This window comes from Apium graveolens, chromosome 4 (genome assembly GCF_009905375.1).
Source record: "Apium graveolens cultivar Ventura chromosome 4, ASM990537v1, whole genome shotgun sequence".
In the NCBI taxonomy this organism is placed as follows: Eukaryota; Viridiplantae; Streptophyta; class Magnoliopsida; order Apiales; family Apiaceae; genus Apium; species Apium graveolens.
The window spans coordinates 302,291,144-302,315,599 of NC_133650.1; the positions used below are offsets into that span (position 1 = coordinate 302,291,144).

Here is a 24,456-nt window from a genome sequence, read left to right on the forward strand (position 1 = left end):
AATTTCACAATTTTCCAGCTTAATATGAAAATAAAACCAATATGTAGGAAAAGCTTAGCATATATCAAGAGAAGGCTTTATATAAAATACACATCAAATCTCTCCTATTACTACAACCAAATAAATCCATAAAAATGAAAAACCACAAATTAAGCAGTTCTTATAATAACTTTCTTTCTCCTATCTGAAGAAAGAATTAACCCTGATAGATACACAAAGGGGCCGACGGAAAATCACCTCTTTCAGTTTTTTCTTCTTTTTTCAACTTTTTTGCTTTTCGAATTGCTTACTCTTTCTTACTTACAGCTGCAAGTTTCTTCTTTGTGCTACGTCAGTCAGTAGTCATTGGTTGGCTCATGCAGCACCTGAATCGGGCCTTACGCACAGTTGTCATGACCTCAGTTTCTGCATACTCTAGCATTTGGACAACCTCGAAGAATGATGGCCGTACATCAGGATTACTATCCCAGCAGCGGGTCATTATATCACCAAGAATCGGTAGGCAGTCTATCGGGATGTTTGGACGAACACCTTTGTTGACAACTGCAAATGCTGCCTGCACGGCAGTCATGTTTTGAAATGGTAGCATTCCTGTGATGAGTTCCCACAGAACAATTCCGAAGCTATAAACGTCTACCTTATGGGTGTACTGCCTGTGTTGAATCATCTCCCTAACAAGTGAAGGAAAAAAATGCAACTAAGACAGAGTATAATAAATAAAACAATACTACAGATGAACCAGTACATAACAATAGCTTTGATACCTTCCCCTGCAAAAACAACGGAAAAATCATATAGAGTAATTTTTAGTTCTTTCAATATCATATAGACATCAGACTTAAACTAGCCAAGTTCGTTGCAGACAAACACGAGGCTCTACACTAAATTCTGATAGAAGGATCACGTTATATAACATTTTTCCGAAATATATGTAAAATGACTATGTTAAACAAACTATTCGTGTCTTGCTTAAAAAATTGCTCTGGTCTTTTGAGAGACCAAATCACCAATCAAGTCATTCTCAAACTAAATCCATTTGACCTTTCTTAAGACATTACAATTCTTTTAATATTTATTATTGAAGTATATTTTTTTTTAAAAATTATGTTTTTCCAATGCTTATAACTCCGACTATTGTACTCAAATATGGATGGGGGCCCTATGTGGTGATTTATTTTGCTTAGGCTCATCTAGCAAACATCAAATGCTCAAAACTTTACTTTTCTCCTAAGAATATTAAAGTAGATAATTAGGGTGAAAGGATAATGTTGTAATAACAGAGAAGTTTGCAGCAGGCAAACTACCCACACTGCAAGTGCATCTGGAAAACTACAGACACAGCCATGAAATAAAACTGCCGGGATAACACCAAATTGTTGGGCTTAAACTCACGCAACCCATAGCCCAACAACAAAATATATTGCAGATAGACAAAAGAGGGATGTAAGATTGTAATCATGCAGGAACAAGATTAACAACTTGACCCAAGTTAACCCCGAGGTGAAGAAATTAATATTAAGCTGCCATTCTGCCTGATTAAGTATTAAAACATAAAAAAGAAAAGAATATACAGTATATAGTTATACCAGCAACATAGGCACACCTTAACCTTCCATATAGATTTGCAAGCTTTAAATCACTACTAGGAAGGCATATAATGTGATTGACTATGAAACAAGGCAACAAGCTCATGCCATCTTGCGAGTAATACATGTATAGCATTGCTTTTAGCAGGACTAGAGTTGTAATTAGAACTGGACTCGGCTCGGCTCGAGCTCGTATACGAGCCGTCCGAAGCTCGTTTAGTTAAAGGAGTTGAGCCGAGTATGTGCAGAACTGGACTAACCCAGCTCGAAACTCGAAAACTCGGCTCGAACTGTTTTTATTTACATCAAATTATTATTACTAAATTTTATTTTATTATTTATAAATTTCAAATTAATTATATTTTTTTATTAATTTTTAAATTGATGAGCTCGCAAGTATACCCGGCCCGGCTTGTTTAAACTCAGGTCGATTAGCTCGCGAGAAAACTCGACACGAGTCGAGTTCGGTCATAGATTTGAGCTCGTTTAAGTTAAACGAGCAGCTCAATTCATTTAAAAATATCCGAACTCAAACTCGTTTTTCAGCTATCCAGCTCGGCTCAGCCCGAAATACAGCCCTAAGCAGGACCAAGCTTGATTGATCTATAAAAGCGAAGGTATAAATGAACCAGACATCCGATACAAGCAATAAAACCTAGCAAATCTCCAATACATACATCTGGATTTAAGCACTACTTAAGACCCAACCCTTGTTTTTAATTTATAGTAATTTATTCAATAGACATTCAAAAAAAATAGCAGCTTCACCAGAAAACAAATGCCTAAACTATACTTGTCTACAAACATGAATAAATGAATGGTTTGCTTCAAATTTCTAAGAAATGATATGTAAATCCACAAATTACTTGTTCAAGAAAGCTTAAACAAACATCCTCGAAACCATAGACATTTACAGAGCCTTGATTAAGAGGACATCAGCACAAAAAAGCCTCCCGAGAAGAGTTTCTTCTTGAAAAAATCAGATTACATTTCTAATGCTTAATATATCTTATGAAGAATCAATTCAACAACCAGAGATCAATTCACCAAATCAGACTTGTTGATCCTTATAAAAGTACAAAAAAATACAAGAATATAAGGCAAATAGCTACCAATCCCCGAATCATGTGACAAGTTCCCCAGAGATATATGAGTTTTTTTTAAAAAAAAAAATGGCACTCGTGTATAAACCAAACCATCAAATGCAAATTAGAGTAAAAGGTGGCTTAACATAATTGTGATGATCAAGGAGACAAGGACTAAGCTCTCATATGTGACGAACAATTTGGCCGCTAACAGTAGCTGATGATCAAGCAAAACGAGACAAGAGTTGCCTCACAGCTTTAATATTTCCCATTATCTTCTTCATAGTTAGTTATAATAAACTAATCATGACCCAGAGCAGTTAAACAAAAAAATTCCCTCAACAACATATAAATTATCTGTTCAAAATTAACATGGTACACTCAGTCATCGAAAGAATTATAGACCCATAAAAGATTAGACAAGCATATGTAATACTCTAAAACAATTGAACACTTACGGAGCCATCCAGCGATAAGTCCCTGTCTCTGGAGTCATTCCTTCAGTCTGCACTTCAATTCGAGCAACTCCGAAATCTGCAATCTTGATTGATTTGTCAGCAGAAATCAATAAGTTGTCTGATTTTAAGTCCCTGTGAATATAACCAAGAGCATGAACGTATTCCATTCCCCTTGCAACATCCAATGCCTGCTTCACAGCCAATTTTAAAGGCACTGCTCGATTCTGTCTCTTAGCCAAAAACTGCCGAACTGATCCCCCTTTGGCATATTCTGTGACAATACACCAGACCATGGGTTTGCGACACCCACCAACAAATCGAACAATGTTAGAATGTTTTAATGTTGCCAACATCATTACCTCCTGCTGAAACTGCTGCTCCATTAATTGAGCCCTTTCTAGGTCATGTTCGGGTCTCTCCAAAAGCTTGATGGCAACATCCTCACCATTGTAGGTACCTTTGTAAAGTTTACCGAAAGCGCCCTGTGCAAAAGCTGGTCCCATGTTAAGCTTCCTGAGATCGATGGTCCACTCGTCAAAATTCTGAAGACCCTGTGTGGGGAAACGATTGTCCATTAAAGCCTGTGCTAATGCATCATCACTGAGGCCATGAGAGACTTTTCCGCGATTAACACTTTGGACAGCTGAGTAATTATTGTTAACATGTTTGTTTCCCTGATGGCCTAGGATACGAGTATGGGAATCATTGGAACCAGAACTACTATTACCAACAGACATGGCAGTAATTGACCCTCCGCCATTGCTCAACTGCAAACTCCCAAAACTATCAATCGACATGTTCGAGCCTTCACCAAGCTTACGGTAAAATCCCTGTGGTATATCGTAATTATCATGGTGGCTGTTCAAGTCTATAATACCGGTAAACTTTGCTCCTTCCAACATCTTTACCACTACAAATATGCAGCTTTGCACATCCACTCACTTCTGCATCAGTACAAGCCAGAAACAACCTAATAAAATCACACCAACAAAATAAAATCACAAATCTAAAACTACACCATGATACTACGACAACCCTTAGTAACTTAAACATTTTTTTAACAAATCCAACTATAATTTTCCGAAATGCATCGATACTTGGTATATTAAAGCCACTCCTTCCTACCGCCGGCAAGAGCGAGAACAACTGATTCCTCATATACCAAGCTTACAACAACTCTAAAACCACAACCCACAACTCTCGATAGACTAAAACTTCTAAATTTACAGATTACAGATACCAAGTTGCTTTCCAATTTTCGACACATACATAAACAAATGTAACAAACAAGTAAACACTCCCCCAAATTCCAAAATACCCACATAGAAAACAATCCAAGAACCACATCAATTAAACCCTAATCTCATTTCCCAACATCATCATTAACTAAACCCACCTCTCTTCCCATCCAAAACAAAAAAAAATTACAACCTTTGACCTCAAGAACCCAAAAAAACCCATTTTTCACATAAAATCAAAACTTTAACACAAAGATAGCAACTTTACACATAAATATCCCAAATTTTCCCACAAAAATGAGAACTTTAACTCAAAGATACAAACTTTGCACATAAATTTCCCAATTTTTCACACAAAAATGAAAACTTGAACACAAAGATAGCAACTTTACACATAAATATCCCAAATTTTCACACAAAAATGAAAACTTTAACACAAAAATATAAACTTTGCTCATAAATATCCCAAATTTTCACACAAAAATGATATCTACAACTCAAAGATAGCAACTTTACATATAAACATCCAAAATTACAGCACAAAAATCAAGAATCAAAAATAAAAACCCAAGTCAAACATACTAAAATCAAGAAAAAACAAGTGATCCAAATGTAAAAAAAGCAAGAATATACCTTGATCAATAAGGCTTGACTTGGGTTTGTATTAGAATTGGATAAAACAAGAAAGATTGAGAGAGATCGATTCACCCAATGAATGCTTGACCCGACCCGACAAGTTGAACACAGATAGATACAAACAGTTTGTGTGTATATGTAGAGAGAATGAGCAAAAAAAGAGAAGGAAATAATAAAAACACACAAAACACACGCTAGAAGAAGAGGAGAGCTAGTCTTCGTCTTACATTTCATTTTCACAAGAGGAGTGATCTGGTATGGTTCAACCCATTGTAGAGAATGACACGTGGCGTGATCTAGACTGTTGGAATTGTTTGAAGTGTTGAGATCCGTTGGTTGAGGGAGAAGAGCCGAGTAGGATTGGAAGATGGATGAGTCATGAGTTGGGTGGGAGGTGGGGTCCAGTTGTGTGGATTTTAGCCAATGGGATGAGGACATGTAGGAAATGGTGGGGGATAAGAGGTGTCTGGAGGGCGCTTGATCTCCGGTGGAATGACAATATCCGACACGATCTAAAATTTGATTCGAGATTCGATATATAACATGCTTTATCAAGAGAAAATCTGAAAATGATCCACACGCGGCTCGTTTAGCCTGAAATTAATTGAAATCATGAAATGTTATGTATTAAAAATTTCATTATTTTAAATGCAATTATTTAATTTATTTCATATAATTTAATTTAATTCAAAATTAACCTCCTTAAAAATATTATTACGCTACTCTCGCAAGTGGTAATGAGTAGTAAATAATCAGCTCACACCAAAAACGTGATTGGATTGTGTGGATGAGATATATTACAGAAGAATACAGTACAAAAGAACTGTTGTGTCAAAAATATTATATTTATTTATTTTATAAAATTATATTCAATTTTTATTGTGTACACAATTACAAAATACAGCATAAGAGCATTTCTAACAACGACAATCACTTGATATTCAAAAAAATACTACAATAACCTGACTCTCCAGAATAATTAAATTTTATTGTAATATCCTAGCTATAAAAGAACAACCGGAGAGCTACTAAATTTAACAGAAGGAGGTAAGAAGCTGAGCATAGAAAGAAAGCTCGGGTGCATCTTTCTTCATTACCGAGTGTGGCTATTTATAGCCAATGTGAATTTGCAAGAAGCCAAGAACATTAAATGCATACACAAATTCTACTCCTATAAATCATATCCCTACTATTTGATTCATTGACCACATGCATGACAATCACTATATTACAACACTCCCCTTTGATTGTCATGATAGTGTGGATCATCAATTGCCTCGTTAAAACCTTGTCAAAGAAAAACTCAGTGGGATAAAAACTTTAACGAAGGAAAAAGAGTACAATCTCCCCTTGGAAGAAAACATCAATCACTGGAATTTTGTTGCAGCATATTCTTGAGTCGACGCATTCCAATGTTATGTCGCAGCTTTGCAAAGGTTGAATTTGGTAATGATTTTGTGAATAAATCTGCAAGGTTGTCACATGATTGAATTTGTTGTACATCAATTTCTCCATTCTTTTGAAGCTCATGAGTATAGAAGAATTTTGGTGAAATGTGCTTCGTCCTGTCTCCTTTGATGTATCCCTCTTTGAGTTGATCAATGCATGCAGTGTTATCCTCAAACATAACAGTAGGACTTCTCGTGATGTCCGGCAATCCACATGATTCTTGAATGTTCTTGATAATAGATCGCAACCAAACACATTCTCTACTGGCTTCGTGAATTGCAATTAGTTCTGAGTGATTTGTTGAGGTTGCCACTGTAGTTTGCTTCGTGGATTTCCATGAAATGGCTGTACCGCAATATGTGAATACATATCCGGTTTGTGATTTTCCAAAATGAGGATCTGACAGATATCCAGCGTCTGCATATCCAATCAACTGAGATGTCGAGTTTTCTGGAAAGAATAACCCAAAATCAACGGTTCCACGAAGATAACGAAATATATGCTTGATCCCATTCCAATGTCTGGCCATCGGAGCAGAGCTAAATCTAGCCAATAAATTGACAGCAAAGGCAATATCTGGCCTTGTATTATTCGCAAGATACATAAGTGCACCAATTGCTCCAAGATATGGGATTTCAGGACCAAGAACTTTTTCATCATCTTCTAGTGGTCGAAATGGATCTTTATCTGGTTCTAAAGATCTAACCACCATTGGAGTAGTCAACGGATGAGATTTATCCATGTAAAATCTGCTCAAAACCTTTTCTGTATATGTAGATTGGTGGAGGAAAATTCCTGATGACAAGTGCTCGACTTGTATACCAAGACAATATTTTGTCTTCCCAAGATCTTTCATTTCAAACTCTGTCTTTAGATATATGACAGCTTCATCAACCTCTGTAGCTGTTCCTACAAGGTTTAAATCATCCACATATACAGCAATAATCACAAAACCAAATTGTGATTTTTTGATAAAAACACATGGACAAATTTGATTACTAATATACCCATTCTTTTGTAAATAACGACTAAGTCTGTTATACCACATACGACCAGATTGTTTCAATCCATACAATGATCGTTGAAGTTTAATGGAGTATATATGACGAGGTTTCTTGAACTCATCCATTTTTAATCCTTCTGGGATTTTCATAAAAATATCACTATCGAGTGATCCATATAGGTATGCAGTAACAACGTCCATAAGACGTGTTTCTAATTTTTCTTTAGATGCCATACCTAATATAAAACGAAAAGTAATTCCATCCATTACTGGCGAGTATGTCTCATAATAATCAATGCCAGGCCTTTGAGAAAACCCTTGTGCTACAAGTCGGGCTTTATATCTCACAATTTCATTCTTTTCATTTCTTTTTCTTATGAATACCCATTTATTCCCAACAGGGTTCACACCGATTGGTGTTTGGACAACAGGTCCAAATACTTCTCTTTTGCGCAATGAATTTAATTCTGTTTGAACTGCGTCTTTCCATTTTAGCCAGTCTTTTCTTTGACGGCATTCATCCACACTTTGTGGTTCAGGATCAGAATTTATGTCGACATCCAATGCCGCTGAATACACAAATACATCATCGATTATGGCTTTACTTCGATCCCATAATTTCATATCATGCACATAATTTATTGAAATTTCATGATTGTTTAATCCCGAATCTTCAGGGACGGGAATCTCTTCAGGAGATAATACCACTTCGGGGGTATTTGCTTCTTCTGGAGCATGTGCCACTTCAGGGGCAATTTTCTTTGTCTTTCTTTTTCTTGGTGCAACATCTTTCGCACCGATTGGTCTACCACGCTTCAGGCGTGGCTTTGAATCTGTAACCAATTCATTTGTACTTGATTTTTGAATTGGTATATCTACTCTAGCTGGAGTATTTACTGCAGGTATATGAGATTTAATTACATTTCTAGAATCGTTAAATGCGTCAGGCATTTGGTTTGCGATATTTTGCATATGTATGATTCTTTTAACTTCAAGTTCGCATTTACCGGTACGTGGATCTAGAAAATGTAACCCCGATGCATTCCATGTTATGTCAGGATTAATCTTATTCACATGTTTATCTCCCCCTAAGGGAGGAAACAAAGATTCGTCAAAATGACAATCTGCGTATCGTGCAGTAAATAAGTCTCCAGTTAGTGGTTCAAGATATCTAATTATAGATGTTGAATCAAAACCAACATAGATACCTATTCTTCTTTGAGCTCCCATCTTCGATCTCTGTGGTGGAGCAATCGGTACATATACAGCACTTCCGAAGATTTTGAAATGAGAAATATTAGGGATTTGACCAAGTACCATCTGTAGTGGAGAATGTTGATTATAGGCAGTTGGTCTAATCCTTATAAGATTAGCAGCATGAAGTATTGCATGACCCCAAATAGATGTAGGTAATTTGGCTTTCAATAACAACGGTCTTGCAATAAGTTGAAGTCTTTTGATAAAGGACTCGGCTAACCCATTTTGTGTATGTACATGAGGAACTGGGTGCTCAACTGAAATTCCTACAGACATGCAATAGTCAACAAAGGTTGCAGATGTGAACTCACCGGCATTATCTAAACGAATTGACTTAATACAATGGTCTGGGAATTGAGCTCGCAACTTGATTATCTGGGCAAGTAATTTTGCAAAAGCATCATTACGAGTTGAGAGAAGACAAACATGAGACCATCTAGTTGAGGCATCTATTAGTACCATGAAGTACCTAAATGGACCAGATGATGGGTGGATCGGTCCACATATGTCGCCCTGTATCCTTTCTAGAAAACTTGGACTTTCAAGCTTAACTTTAGTAGGAGATGGCCGAGTAATCAATTTTCCTAAAGAACATGCCGAACATGGAAGGTCATTTTTAGAAAGAACTTTAAGATCTCTAAGAGGATGTCCGGTAGAATTCTCTATAATACGACGCATCATAGAGACTCCAGGATGACCTAATCTTTCATGCCAAAGGGTAAATGATTTTGGATCTATGAGTTTGGAAGCAATGACATTGTGTGACTCAATGGTTCTGATTTTCATCATATATAATCCTGAGGAAAGTGACTGAAACTTTTCTAAGATTTTTTTGTTGCTAGAATTAGCAGAAGTAATAAGGAGATATTCTTTACCAGCCTCAGAAGTGGTTTCGATGTGAAAATTGTTAAATCTGATATCCTTAAAACTAAGAAGATTTCTAGTGGACTTACTAGAAAATAATGTATTTGGAATATGTATGTGTGTACCATTAGGTAAGACGAAACTAGCTTTTCCAAAACCTTCGATTATATTAGATACGCCAGAAATCGTTCCAACTTGAGCTTCAGTTTTGGTTATATGGGTAAAGTATTTTTTATTTTGTAGAATCGTATGAGTTGTACCACAATCAGCAATGCATATATCTTCAGAATCCATTCTGTATATAATTAAGAAACATGATTTATTTGATAAGAACATAACACATTACATAGATAAAATAAAGCACACAGTACGCACTAGTAACTATAGTAATTCGGACCATTAATGCTCATTCCTCCGGTTACTAGTAATTTTATGAAAACTAATCCTCAGCCTCCCACATGGGAGTTTCGTTAGTCTCATTAGGACCATTAACGCTTATTCCCCCGGTTGATATTATAAGAGAATCATCTAAGTTGTTGGCGAAATTGATTTCCACCATTTTCCCTTTTGATCTTTTAGATGACTGATATAAATCAACAAGATGTTGTGGGATATAACAATTACGTGACCAATGCCCTTCCATTCCACACTTGTGACATAAATTGTTAGTTTTCCCTCCTTGTGGTGCCTTTCTTTTGCTCTGTGTTTCAGGTTGCCACTTCTGGTGACCAAAGCTATAATAAGGACGAAAATGCCCACGACCACGGCCTCGTCCACGGTAGCGACCATGGCCTCGTCCACCTCTATGCCCTTTTCCACGTACATTCTGCTGGAATGTCGTGTTATTTACTTCTGGTAAAGGGGCAGATCCCGTTGGACGGGATTGATGATTCTTAATCACCAATTCATGATTCTGCTCGGCAACAAGGAGGGTTGAAAGGAGATCCCCAAACTTGGTAAACTTGCGCTCCCTGTACATCTCGGCTAAGTTGATATTATTGGGATGAAAAGTGGATAATGTTTTGTCGATCTTTCTTTTCTCAGTAACAATCTCACCACACATAATGAGCCTAGAACTTATTTTGAATAGTGCTGAGCTATATGCCCGAACACTCTTAAAATCTTGAACCCTTAGATTAGCCCAATCATTTTCAGCTGCAGGTAGATAAACTAGTTTCTGATGATCGAACCTATCCTTTAGATTTTCCCATAAAATAAAGGGATCCTCGACTTCTAGGTACTCAGATTTTAGATCTTCATGCATGTGGTGTCGAAGGAAAATAATAGAGGTAAAATTTTCTTCAATTGTGGATGTGTTTTCTGCCTTTATTGTGTTGCCTAATTTCTTTGAACCCAAATGCAACTTTACATCTTGTACCCACGATAGATAATTCTCCCCAGAAATGTCCAATGCAACGAACAACAAGTTTGTAAGATTTGTCATTTTAATCTGAATTTAACACCAAAATTATTAACTTAAATTTTCAATATAAATATTACATACAATCCTACTGAATCTGGTGCGTTAACAAGTAAGCAATAATAAATGTGTACATCATTATTATCATCGATATTATAAATAGATCTATATATAAAATGACAAATGGATTTTCACCCGCCATACGGACGTCTGCGTATACAGGTTATCTCCAACCAATAATATATTTAAGTGGAAAATCCTTCTCAGTTCCGGCAGGGCTTCGTGCTGATAACGTATTGTAATATCCTAGCTATAAAAGAACAACCGGAGAGCTACTAAATTTAACAGAAGGAGGTAAGAAGCTGAGCATAGAAAGAAAGCTCGGGTGCATCTTTCTTCATTACCGAGTGTGGCTATTTATAGCCAATGTGAATTTGCAAGAAGCCAAGAACATTAAATGCATACACAAATTCTACTCCTATAAATCATAACCCTACTATTTGATTCATTGACCACATGCATGACAATCACTATATTACAACAAATTTAACAATATTGAACAATATTTGACTTTCAAATGATTAGAATTTATTTGAACTTATTGCTTAAGTGATTTCTAATTATAAGTTAAATTTTTTTTGTATTTTCAACCTAGAGCAAGTCCAAGTGATGTTATTTATATAATTTGAAGCCAAATGTCAAAAATTACAACTCCAAATCAGTTCTAACTTTGATGCAAATATATATATATATACATTTTTTGTTCTAAATTTGAAATTTGCATCCTCTAACCACATCATCATACTACTACAAATGAGATATATGTTGTTGTATTTTAAATGAAACTTAGGGTAAAATGACAAAATTTAGGTAAATAAGTAAATAGTATTTTGTTTTAAAATGCATTTAGGATTGAAGTTGAAACTTTGTTTTAGCATCAAAAGACGTTTTTTAATACCAAATTATAAAAATAATTATAGCTATTTTGTATCTTGAATTGGACTTCTTTTATAAACTCCTTGTTTAACCATGTCGAACGGATCATATATACATCAGATATTCTGTTATGGATGCAAATTTGCTGGTGTGCAGATCAGGGAGCCTTACACGAGAGCAGAAACTGAGACAATGGCCCGGATTGACCTTAATTTGCGCTATCTGCTAAATTGATAACGATTTATCCTAAAAAGGCCGAGCATGATTCTTATAAACTGTGTGTTTGCTGTTTTGTGTTTCTGCATTCAAGATATAGCACGTAAAACTACCAACAAGCATTTCGATTTAGTGTGTCATCTCGGGGAGAACATGAGCGTGAGCATATTGTTGAATAACATAAGATCTTGTCGGGGCCTTCGGTTTTGGAGTAACTGATTATTCTACAGGGGAACAAATATGAAATAACTAGTTAATAGATAAATTTGAGGATATCAAACCTTAAATAGTGAAACTATACTATACTGGCAATTTAGTATACCTAATATATTAGTGAAGTTACACAACTATTGAAGTATATATAATGACATAAGGTTTGATTAGGCCTGGCTTGGATGAGGAAACAGGCGAACCGGAAGTCCCTTGGCTGGAACAGGCATAGGATTAACAACAATGTTTTCGTCAGGAATGAGTTTCTCCCACCTGTACCTCTTCACCAGATTGTGCATGAACACTAGTATTTCCAATCTCGCGTATTCTTTTCCTGGACACATCCTAGGCCCACCTCCAAACGGTACAAACGTATACGGTGCAGGTCCGGATCCCTCGAATCTCGACGGATCAAATTTCAATGGTTCTGGAAACACATCCGAATTTCGGTGTGTTGAATTTGCAGTCCAATAAATCTGCAGACATGCATACACAATGTCAGTCCATTCCATGCAAACAGAACAAAAAGGTTGTGTTAAAGAGTATTAGATTCTGTTCCGACTTTCCTCTACCACCTTAAGGTTTTAGTCTGACTGGTTACTTAACATGTATCAGAGCTTGGTTTAGGGAGGGACTCGGGTTCGAGTCCTCCCATTTATTTAATTTAAATATTTGTTGTAGGTATCGATATTGATATTGGTTATATTTGTCGTTATCAATCGTAGCGAAAAGTATCGTACAATTGAGGGGGATTGTTAAAAAGTATAAGATCATGTTCGGCCAACGACATATACAACCAATACCAATATCATCAAACAATATTTAAATTAAACAAATGGGGGTGGGAGGACTCGAACCCGAGTCCCTCCCTAAACCGAGCTCTGATACCATGTTAAATAACATGGTCGCAATAAAACCTTAAGGTGGCAGAGGAAGACCCAAACAAGATTTTATACTTTTAACACGTTTTTAACTTGAAAACCATATAAATGTGTGCTATAAATAATTAGTTGATTACCTTCCAGCCTTTAGGAATTGAGAAGCCATTATATGAAAAATCAGTGAGCACTTCTCTAAAAGAACCTTGGAGTGGTGGTGCAAGTCTGAGCACTTCACAAGCTACATTCCATGAATATTTCATTTTTTGTATGTCTTCCCACTTCAATAACTCACCAGGAGCTTTTGATTTTGCAATTTCCATTTGCTCTGATCATTTCCACAAGAAAATTGAGGAAGCACGTGAAGAGTATGACAGTAGTTATAAAAAACAAATGTAGTTGGTACAACCTATTTTGAAATAATTAAGCTTATATGTTTTGCGAATCCAAAAAACTCTTAAATTTCAAAAAAAAAATCGGGATGAGCGAAAATCAAACCTATAACCTGGGACGTCTAGATATAAGTCATTTACCACTTAAGTTATCTAACCGCCTCCGGTTAATCATATTATTAATCATTGTATAGATTTATAGGGAGCAGTTGTATCCACTTAACTTGTAAGCATAGTTGAAGTTTGTTGTATAAACAGACTAATAAAATTAAAAGCTGAAACTACTAGAGTTGACTCATATATTTTTATGCATGGGACTTATTGTTTCTGAGTTCTTACCAACTAATGCAATATTTAATACTAATAGACAAAATGAAATCAGAAATTTCAATGTATGCAATTTGCATTTAAGGATAATAGTAATATAATACAGATTAATTCAATTTAAAATGCATTTTTTAGCTTTTGATTTACTTGCCTTTGTAGACTCCATCATAGATTGCAGGTAATTCAGCTAGATACTTGACAACAAATGCACATGCAGAGCTTGCAGTATCATGACCTCCAATCAACAATCCTAATATTTTATCAGCAATCTCAGAATCACCCATAAAACTTCCATTTTCATCACTTGTTAACAACATATGTGACAGTATATCTTGTGTTTTCGAAGCCTTGCCTTGTGCCAAATCAATCTTCCTCTGCTTGATGATTTTATCAAGCATTTCTTTAACTTTTATCGACGATTTTATCGCCTTGTGAAATGGTGTACCTGGCAGATCTATTGGAACAGATATGATCCCAGAAGCTATTGCACTGAAAGGCTCCAACAGTGTTGCCACTTGAGATGGTTCTTCAACACTCACAAAAAGCCTACAAGCGATCCAAAATGTGTATGTTTTTGCTAGAGGAAAGACAAGAACTTCAGCTTTGTTGTCCCAACCGGTCTCGAAATGTTTCCTTGCAATTCCATCCATGATTCCAATGTATCTCTGCAGAGCCTCTGGTTTGAGAAAGTTTGGTAGCATTTTCCTCATTTTGATAGCCTCCTCTTTTGAAGATGTTTGCTCTGAGGAAGGAAAGATTTTGTTGACCGAGTCAGGCCACCATGCTTGTACTAGCTTGTTCTCATTCGAAAACAAAAATTTGTTACATGCTGCACCGCAGAAAACTGCGGTGGACTCTCCAAAAATCGATGTTTTAAATATATTCGATGAGTACTTGGCTAAACGGTCAAATATAAATTTTTCGGGATGACCATTCCATCCCGCGGAGAGCAGATGGTAGCTCTCTCCGATAATGGGCCAGCCAGTGTTGCCCGGCGGGAGAGATAGCCCGCTGGACAAATTGGCTTTGTTTTTATAAAAGAGCAATTGAAGAGAAAAAGAGACTAGGAGAACAAAGAAAGAGAGGAGAGAAACAAAGAGGAGTTCCATTCTTTTTGTACGAGGCACTTGGAGTTTTGGTTAAACTATATTTATATGTAGCTAAATAGCATTTGAACAAAATGCATACTGAAATGAGCTGGTGGTTGGTGAATTGACAAAGTGGTACTCTCACTGTCCCTCAATTCTTTGACATGGAACTCGGCATATATTTTAATATTCTTATTAAATATAATTGTATATTTTTTTAAAAAAAATTTCTCTTATGAATAAAAATATAATATTCATAACTTTATAAAAAAATTAAAAAATAAATTATAAAAATATAATATATATATTTTTTAAAATACGAGTCAAGTATGTGAAAAAATTGTAAGGAATATTACAGTGAGTTACGGTGAGGCGAGGCTGCAGACATTTGGAGTTAGGTAGTGTGAAAAAACAAAAAAGAAAGGTTATCAATTTTTGTGAAAGTCAAATTACAGAATTATTAATTTTCTATAAAATACCCTACGTTTAGGGTTTTTCTGTTAACTTATATGTTTTAATATCATAGACATTTTATTGATGAACACGTATATGCTAAACAAAGTTAAAATTTATAATGTGTAATTAAAATCATTGACAATTAATTGATAAATACTTCTATACTTCTATGCTTAAAGAGAATTCTGAAGTTCATTTCTTAAAGTAACTGCTTGTTTTGCAATTTCAGTGTTGCCTATTATTCTACTGCCTTTCATTCAGAAATCAAAACATAGTTTAAAATTATAAACTCTATCACAAAAATTTTAAAAATTAAAAAGCTAAAATTAGTAAAATACAAGATTAAACGCGCCAGGTAGGGGTCGAACCTACGACCTTCTGCTTAGGAAACAGACGCTCTATCCACTGAGCTACAGGCGCTAATTCCAAACTTTGGTGAAGAAACTTTATATTTTAATTCTAAAGTAGCACATGTTGCAGCAATATTGAATCTTTACATTTTTCGGGATTAAGAATTGTGCAGAGAACATGCATTCATTTCAATCCCTCATGCTTTCCGATATTGAAAAATTAATTTATTATTTAATTATTAACAAAAAATAATAATTAAATGTCTTTTGATTGTTGATTCCAATTAATTTATCAAAGAGATATATTTTTATCTTATTTTGAACCAAACAGGTGATATCACGTATTAAGTTCCAAACTCATACCAGCTTAATCCGATTCCTGATTCCAACCTGATACCACCCAACGAACCAAACGACTCCTAAATTATTCGGGATTAAGAATTATGCAGAGAACATGCATTCATTTCAATCCCCCATGCTTTCCGATATTTCATCTACTTGCGCTTTCGGAAGAACTAAGGCCTCGGTCGATTCGGGCTAACCCAGCACACTAGCTCACACTTCTTTAGAATTTCTTAAAATCTCATATATTTGATTGTGTAATTTTTAAATTTAGCTAACTCAAATTTCCCTCATACCTCTTGTTCCTACAAAACACTGTAACCTAATTAGGGTAAAGTCAATGGTGTTGTAAAAATAGGTGCACCTATTGCTATAATTTAGAACGAAAAGATAATTTTTGGTGCTAAAATAACATTACGTCTTTAATGACCGGTTATATATTTAACTAATTTGTTTCAAACTTAACTGACTTTTCAATTTATGTGTATAAACTTTTTTCACTTTTACTTAATCTCTCTTTTCCTCTCTTTTTGTAACTCTTTTGTAATGCGGCAAATATATCACAATACTATATTTTATGCCATATTTAGCACAAACTATAGTAACTCTTTTGTAATGCGGCAAATATATCACAATACTATATTTTATGCCATATTTAGCACAAACTATAGAACCGTGCTATTTTAGAACAGTGTTTACACCATTATTGGATCGTCAAAGTTCACATTTTGTCCTATATTATAGATATAACACATCATTTAGCATAGGACATGCTCTTACGTGATACATGATTTTTGTCGCATATTCATATTTTTTATAATTGGTATCATATATCAATTACCAAAAACTCTTATTTTATAAAATAAATAAAAATTTGTAAATTTAGATTAAGTGTTAAAATAGATTAATTTTAAATTAAAATTTATTCATCTTATCATATTTTATATATTTAAGTATAAATTTAAATTATTTTTAGTTTTAATTCAACATTATATATTATTTTATATTAATAATTTAATTATATATCTTTGTTTGTCTTTAATATATATATATATATATTGTATCCTATTTACTATCTTATTTTAAGTTTAATTGCTACATAAAAATTCATATTCTTTTATTTTACTATTATTATTTTAAATTGATTTATCATTTAACAAGTAAATTATTTTTATTATTTTAGATGAATAATAATCAATAATATAGTTTTAGATAGCAAGTCATATTAAAAGGATAAAATAAGAATTAATCACCTAATTACAAACCAAACACAAGTTTCTAATAGTACATTGTAACTAGGTTTCACGGAATTTCCAGTTAGCACGTAACTATAAAACCAACGAAACAAACGAGGCCTAGAGACTAAAGAAGTTGTCAACTCTCAACCAAACCACCCTAAGTCTAGGCCAAGCGTGTAATTAGCAAAGTAATTTCTAAATTCCAAGAGTATCTCCAACAAACTTCTCATATAGGGTCTTAAGTTGAAAAATAAAGAGCGGTGCTTAAATTTGAGCTCCAAGAGGCTCTTTAAAAGCTTAAGAGCTCATTCTCTCTTCTCACTTCTAAGAGCCTCTAGCTAGCTCTTAACTAATATTTTATAGTATATCTCTCTTTTTCCATTTTATTTTGTACTTTAATGACTTCAAGTTATTTTTAATAATATAAAATTAAATGAGTAGTGAATATAAAGAGTATTATTGGAAATGAATGTACACTAAATTTCAAAGAGTTAATAATTTATATTATATTAAAGAATGATCTTAAGAATCTGTTGGATATGCTCTAAGCGCGTTGGCCCTCGTCCAATACCATACTCCTAAACAATCGCTGAACCCCGTAAGGCCAAAACTACCCTTAGAGCACGATGCTAAAAATGTACTAAAATGTACTATATCTATGATATAACACCCAAGTTAAAAACTATATTTGAATTAGAGATGCACAAGGATTTATCCTCCACCGTCCCGGTTTCTGAGTTCGACTCTCGTTCATCCTGAAAATTTCCTGGAATAGAAAGTTATTTTATTATTTATAAGAATATAAGTCATGTTTGCCAAAAATAAAATTTCACAGGTGGGGTTTCGATCAAATCTTGAAAAGCCCGGATTTTGCGGTCAAAATCCAGGTTTTTCGTTCAAAATTCGGCCTAAACTTGATTTTGATCAGGACGAGCCGGATTTTCAAAAAATATCTATGCCTTTTAAAGCCCTCGAGACGGGTCGAGTCGGATTTTCTTTTGGGTTCAAACCTGGACGGGGGCTTTTTCCGGGCCCGAACCAGAGTGACCATATTTAATTCGTATTTTATAAATTTTTATATGTTATTATTATTATAAATTAAATGTAAAATATATTTTTTTACGAATTACAGTCTCCGACTTAAATATCGATAATGGTTCATTTATTATCAATTTAATGATATATTAATCGCAATATTCGTATACTTCATCATATGAAGTTTGTTGTGCAAGACATGTTTGTACTTTAACATGACTAAGTCAAATTGACAACCCTGTGTAAGTTGTATTGTAATCTTAGTTTGCATTTTGTATTGTAACATTTAAAGTCTGTAAAAATATCAAAGGATCAGACTAGAGTTTTTTTCTTTAAACAGTATCAAGCCTAAGAATTATATCTGGAAGAAGATCAAGAAGATCATGCCTCAGAAGAATTATGAAAAAACTTGGAGTTGAATAAATATGTTTTGGGAAAAATGTTCTAAGTCAAGATCTCTACAAGTCACAGATATAGTGTTATAGAGAATTCATTCGAGAACTCCTGAATGACTTATAGAGAACTTAGGAAAGCTACTAGAGAACTCAGAGACATCGACAAGTCAAATTGAAGACATGGAGATTGGAGATATCAACAAGTCATTTCTTCACTAGAGAACTCAGAGTTATCGACAAATTAACATTCATTAGAGAACTCTGAGTTATCGATAAGTCAAATTTCATTAGAGAACTCTGAGATATTGACAAGCCAAAATTCACTAGAGAACTCTGAGTTATCGACAAGTCAAATTTGACTAGAGAACTCTGAGTTATCGATAAGTCAATAAGTTACTAAAGAACTCAGAGATATCGATAATCCAAAGTGAAGATATGAAGATGAGAGATCTCGATAAGCCAAATTCTCTTATAGAGAACTCAGAGACATCTACAAGTCAAATCAACTATGGAGTATTAGAGATCTCGATAAGTCATTATACTTATCGAGATGTCAAGATCTCTATATGTCTAACTGGAGATCTCAAGGTAAAATCTCAAAGTACGAATTGCAGACCAGTTCAATATCCAAGATTAACAATCAACAAACAATCCAACCAGTTGGATTGACAAGTCTACAAAAAGCAGCCTGAAGAGTGTGCAAGATCAAGGGTGAAGACTAACTGACAAAGGAAGATCAAGATTATCACAGTATATAAAGATACGATAAGCCATAAATGGAAGATATACTTTTCCTAAAATGGAAATGATAAGTGACAGTTTACTAAAGTGAATAGCATCTCTTGTTGTACACTGTGTAAATCAGCAGTTAACTATCATATAAAGTTAACACTGGTCCTTTGTTAGTAGTAACAATTAGATCAGGAATTCTTGTATTCTCTCAAGATTGAAGCTAAGCTCTTAATCAACAAAGAGCCTAGAAATTTTGTAGCAAAATATTCTTAAATTTTAATATAAAATTAAGTGAGTTTTGAAATATCTGTGTTATTCATTGTTGCATGTTTAAATTCAGTCTAAACACATATCATTACAAGATTTGATTTACTTTGTTCAAAACCATTAACACTTCAAGAAAAGCATAAAAATACAAAAACACATTCACCCCCCCCCCCCCGGTCATGTGTAATTCATTACCTAACAAGTGGTATCAGAGCAAAATCTGAAAGTAAACAGATTTAAGATCTTGAAAGAATGAATACACAGAAAATCAGTAGCATCAAAATTCCTACTTTTGACAAAGCTAACTACACTCTTTGGAAAAAGAAAATGTTGTTGTTTATCAGGATGGCCAATCCACTCTACATTCAGATTCTTAAAAATGGGCCCTTCACTCCTATGGTTAGAGTTGAGGAATCTAAAGATGGTGATATGATCATTCCGGCTCATTATGCTCCAAAAGATCCTTCTGAGCACACTGAGCCTGAAAAAGAGAAAGTTTTCCTGGATAGTGGCTTGCAGCTGATTTTGATTGATTCATTTGGCAATGTAATGTACAATAACATTGTCAACTGTGACACTGCCAAGCAGATCTGGGAAACGATTGAAATACTCTGTGAGGGAACTAAGGAAGTTAGATCTAATCAAAGAAGGATACTAATTTCACAATATGAGGGTTTTATGGCTAAGCCAAAAGAAAGTATCACTGATGTGTTTGAAATGTTTAATAAGTTGATAAATGACTTGCAGCTTCATGATAAATACTATGAAGCTGAAGAAGTGAATCTGAAATTTTTGCTTACACTTCCTGATCATTTGGAACAGAAAATTTCAGCAATCAGAGAAGGGATAGACTTGAGCAGAATAACTCTGGAAGTTCTGTATGGAATCTTAAAAACATATGAATTAGATATGATTCAAAGAAAATTATTGAGAGCTGGTCAATGACATGTTTTAGATGGTTCAAGTGCTCTAATTGTCAATGAAAGCCATACCTCCAATGATGAGTCAAGATCCCAGACTCCAGCTGCCTCAACAAGTGAGCAAAGAATCAATGATTCACAGGAACAAGTCATTCTGGAATTGGAAGAAGATGAGTTCTACACCCTAGATGAACTTGATGAGCTTGATCAGTCAATATCATATCTGGAAAGGAAGTTCTCTAACATTAGAGTAAAGAAGCCAAGATTCTTCAAGAGTAAAGGACAGTCATTCAACAAAGATAACAGCTGGAAAGGAAAAGGGAAGTACACATCTGATAGTAAAAATGGTTACAAACTGGATCTGTTGACAGATCAAAGATAAGGTGCTTCAACTGTGATGAACTAGGCCATTTTGCTATAGAATGCAGGAAACCCAAGAAAGCAAAGAAAGACAAAGCTTATCTTGAATTGGAAGCAAAGTATGAAGCTCTTCACAAGAAACAGCAAAGCAAAGCTTATATTGCAGAGGGAAAAAGTTGGGATGATTCTGAAATGATGAAGATGGAGAAGTTGGAAATTATGCACTAATGGCCTTGGAGCAAGGAAAGTTATCCTCATCAAAATTACAAGTACCAACTCTCACCACCATTGATTTAAATGTGAGTCAATATAAGGAAATTGTAGAGAAAATGAGCACATAAATGTTTCATATTCATACAAGTATGGTTGCTGCTAATGAAGAAGTTAGCAGACTAACAAAGATAAATGAGAAGCTTGAGAATGAGAAACAAGAAGCTGAATTATTGTTGGTAGAGCTTGAAGCTGTAAGACAAGAGAATGCATATCTGAAGAACAAGCTCAAGTGTGCAAGTGAGGTTGAAGCAGTGTTAAGGGAGAAGCTAGAAAAGAATGAGGTTAAGTTGAAGTCCTTCAAGAATGTATCTGAGTTAGTTGAACAATACCATGAGAAAAACAAGCCATGTGCAAATATTGCTATTGGTCTTGATTATGATGCCTTGAACAACAAGAAGAAAAATACAGGTGACAAAGGAAAAACAACAGAAAACGAAAATGTTCCAACAATCCTGTAAAAGGTTGACTCACCTATGTTCAAGGCATGTGGAGTTAACTTCAGTGAAGAAGAGTTGATTATCAAGGAAGAAATTGTTGATGAAGACTGTGAGAAGAAACATGCAGAAGCAACTCAATCTTCCAAAGCTGAAGAGAAGCTCATGGACAACCAAGACTCCAAGACACTTGTCAAAGAAAACAAAACTGAAGATGCAAGAAAGAAGAAGAAAAATAGAAATGGGGAAATTGGGATAAACAAAAGCAACAATTTTGCTTATGTTGCAGATGCTCCAAGAAAAAAATGTAAGAAATATGGCTCTGTGAATCACCTAACTCGCCTTTGTAAAAAGGTTGTTAGCAAGCCAGCTGAAGGATCCTGTAAATACAATGAAGCAGATGCAAATGATCCCTACTCATTCCGTGACAATTTTGATTGCATCCCTTGTAACTTGAAAGTGATGAAAAGTTATCACAAGCTGAGAGTAGACCTTAAAGAAATAAAAATTGGGTCTAGAGCCAATAGGGAAAATGCACAACAGTCAATGAATTCTATTTTATCTGAAACAACTCATTCTACTTCTGTTAAATCAGTTAACAAGAAGAAAGTGCCCAACACTACATGGGTTGCTAAACACACTTGAAACTCATTGTGTGTAGGGCAAAATGAAGAAGGTCATATGGATCATAGACAGTGGGTGTTCAAGATATATGACAGGTGATAAGGCCCTGTTATCACAGTTTGAGGAGAAGGCTGACCCTCAGGTGACCTTTGGAGACAACAACAAAGGATTCATAATGGGATATGGCAAGATTGTTTATGAAAATATTGTCATTGATGATGTAGCACTGGTAGCTGGTCTTGAAGTGAATCTTCTCAGTGTTAGCCAATTTGCAGACAAAGGCTTTGAAGTTTTATTCAACAAAGAAGAATGCACTTTTATCAGCAAGAAAACTGGTAAAGTTGCTCTGAAAGGAGCAAGAAAAGGAAGCTTATTTGTTACAGACTTGTACTCAACAAATAAGGATGGTATTTGTTGCTTCTACACCAAGGCATCAGAAGAGCAAAGTAATATATGGCATAAAAAGTTGTCTCACTTGAATTTAAAGGCAATTAACACATTGGTCAAAAATGAGTTAGTAAGAGACATGCCTAATCTGGAGTTTGCTCAAATTGAAGTCTGTGAAGCTTGTCAGAAAGGAAAAATGAAAAGATCAAGTCACAAGTCAAAAGTCAAAAGTTGTGAATTCTATAAGTGTGCCATTGTAGCTCATTCACGTGGACTTGTTTGGGCCAGTAAATGTCTTATCAATTTTAAAAAACAAATATGGACTTGTGATGGTGGATGATTTCTCAAGATACACCCGGGTAGAGTTCATGCACTCTAAAGATGAGACTCCGCACATCTAATTGAGCACATCAAGAAGATAGAAAAACAGGCTAAGATCATAATTGTGTAAAAAGATTGAGAAGTGATAATGGAACAGAATTCAGGAATACAACATTAAGTGAATTCTGCAAAAGCAAAGGCATTCTTCAAGAATTCTCAGCTACTAGAACACCTCAACAAAATGGAGTAGTTGAAAGAAAGAACAGAACATTAGTTGAAGCTGCTAGAACAATGCTGCAAGATGCCAAGTTGCCAACAAGTTTCTGGGAAGAGGCTGTTAACACTGCATGATATACTTAAAACAAATATCTCATTAACAAGACTCATGGAAAATCACCTTACTCAATCATGTCTAAGAGAAAGCCTACTATAAAGCATCTTCATGTGTCTGGAAGCAAGTGTTACATTTTAAAAGACAACTCTGAATATGTGGAAAATTTTGACTCAAAGATTTTTGAAGCAATTTTTCTGGGATATTCATTGGAGAGGACTGCCTACAAGGTCTATATGATTGATCAAAAGAAGATTATGGAAAGCACAGATGTGATTTTTGATGATGACAAGTGTCCAGACTTGGAATGTCTTGATGAAAATGAAGCTGAAGCCCTTGCATTTGAAAACCTCAATATTGATAGTGATTCTGACGGTGAAGATGAAGTCAATGCACAGCATATATTGAATGAAGAGACTACTGAACAGGAAAATCATGGAAATGGAAGCTCATCTCAAACATCTGAATTTGATAGCACAAACTCAGGGGGAGAAAGAGAAGAAGGATCTACAAGTCATGCCAATGATGAAGAAGATGATGAAGGCACAAGTCAACAGACTCACACGAGGAAGTGGGATAGAAGTCACACTAGAGAAGCAATTATTGGTGATCCTACTGGCTGGTGTGATAACTAGAAGTGCAACTGCTAATGAGTGACATGCATGCTTTCTGTCTCAAGTAGAGCCTAAGAAAACTAAAGAAGCTCTAATGGATCCTGATTGGATATCTGCCATGCAGGAAAAACTGAATCGGTTTGAAAGAAACAAAGTTTGGGAGTTAGTTCCTGCACCAAAGAACAGAAGTATAATTGGAACAAAATGGGTGTTAAGGAATAAGATGGATGAAAATGATATAGTTACCAGAAATAAGGCAAGGATGGTTGCTAAAGGCTACTCACAAGAAGAAGGAATTGATTATGATGAAACTTTTGCTCCAGTTGCAAGACTT

General features: G+C 35.0%; 3 protein-coding genes and 1 non-coding gene across 6 annotated transcripts; all 4 read right to left on the reverse strand.

Annotated features, from left to right (window-relative positions):
- Positions 1-42: 42 nt before the first annotated feature.
- LOC141721439 (serine/threonine-protein kinase STY13-like) lies at positions 43-5,207 on the reverse strand. 2 transcript variants are annotated; one of them, XM_074524366.1, is made up of 3 exons: positions 5,001-5,207; positions 3,130-4,073; positions 43-671 (listed from the first exon to the last, which is right to left on the reverse strand). In XM_074524366.1, the coding sequence occupies exons 2-3, from the start codon at positions 4,029-4,031 to the stop codon at positions 332-334; spliced, it is 1,242 nt and encodes a 413-aa protein (XP_074380467.1). In that variant the 5' UTR covers positions 4,032-4,073; positions 5,001-5,207; the 3' UTR covers positions 43-331. The 2 variants fall into 2 exon arrangements, with proteins under 2 accessions (XP_074380467.1, XP_074380466.1); XM_074524365.1 differs by having other exon boundaries at positions 3,130-4,099; positions 5,001-5,206.
- Positions 5,208-10,015: 4,808 nt separating this feature from the next.
- On the reverse strand, positions 10,016-11,020 carry LOC141719976 (uncharacterized). The gene has a single exon (XM_074522338.1). The coding sequence runs from the start codon at positions 11,018-11,020 to the stop codon at positions 10,016-10,018; it is 1,005 nt and encodes a 334-aa protein (XP_074378439.1).
- A 994-nt stretch (positions 11,021-12,014) lies between these two features.
- LOC141721440 (beta-amyrin 28-monooxygenase-like) lies at positions 12,015-15,072 on the reverse strand. 2 transcript variants are annotated; one of them, XR_012574735.1, is made up of 4 exons: positions 14,107-15,072; positions 13,377-13,564; positions 12,471-12,834; positions 12,016-12,372 (listed from the first exon to the last, which is right to left on the reverse strand). XR_012574735.1 is itself a non-coding variant. In XM_074524367.1 (3 exons), exons 1-3 carry the CDS (start codon positions 15,062-15,064, stop codon positions 12,529-12,531), a joined length of 1,452 nt encoding a protein of 483 aa, XP_074380468.1. In that variant the 5' UTR covers positions 15,065-15,072; the 3' UTR covers positions 12,015-12,528. The 2 variants fall into 2 exon arrangements, 1 of the variants encoding a protein (XP_074380468.1); XM_074524367.1 differs by having other exon boundaries at positions 12,015-12,834.
- A 774-nt stretch (positions 15,073-15,846) lies between these two features.
- Positions 15,847-15,919, reverse strand: TRNAR-CCU (transfer RNA arginine (anticodon CCU)). The gene has a single exon. It is a non-coding gene; the product is annotated as a tRNA-Arg (tRNA).
- Positions 15,920-24,456: the final 8,537 nt, after the last annotated feature.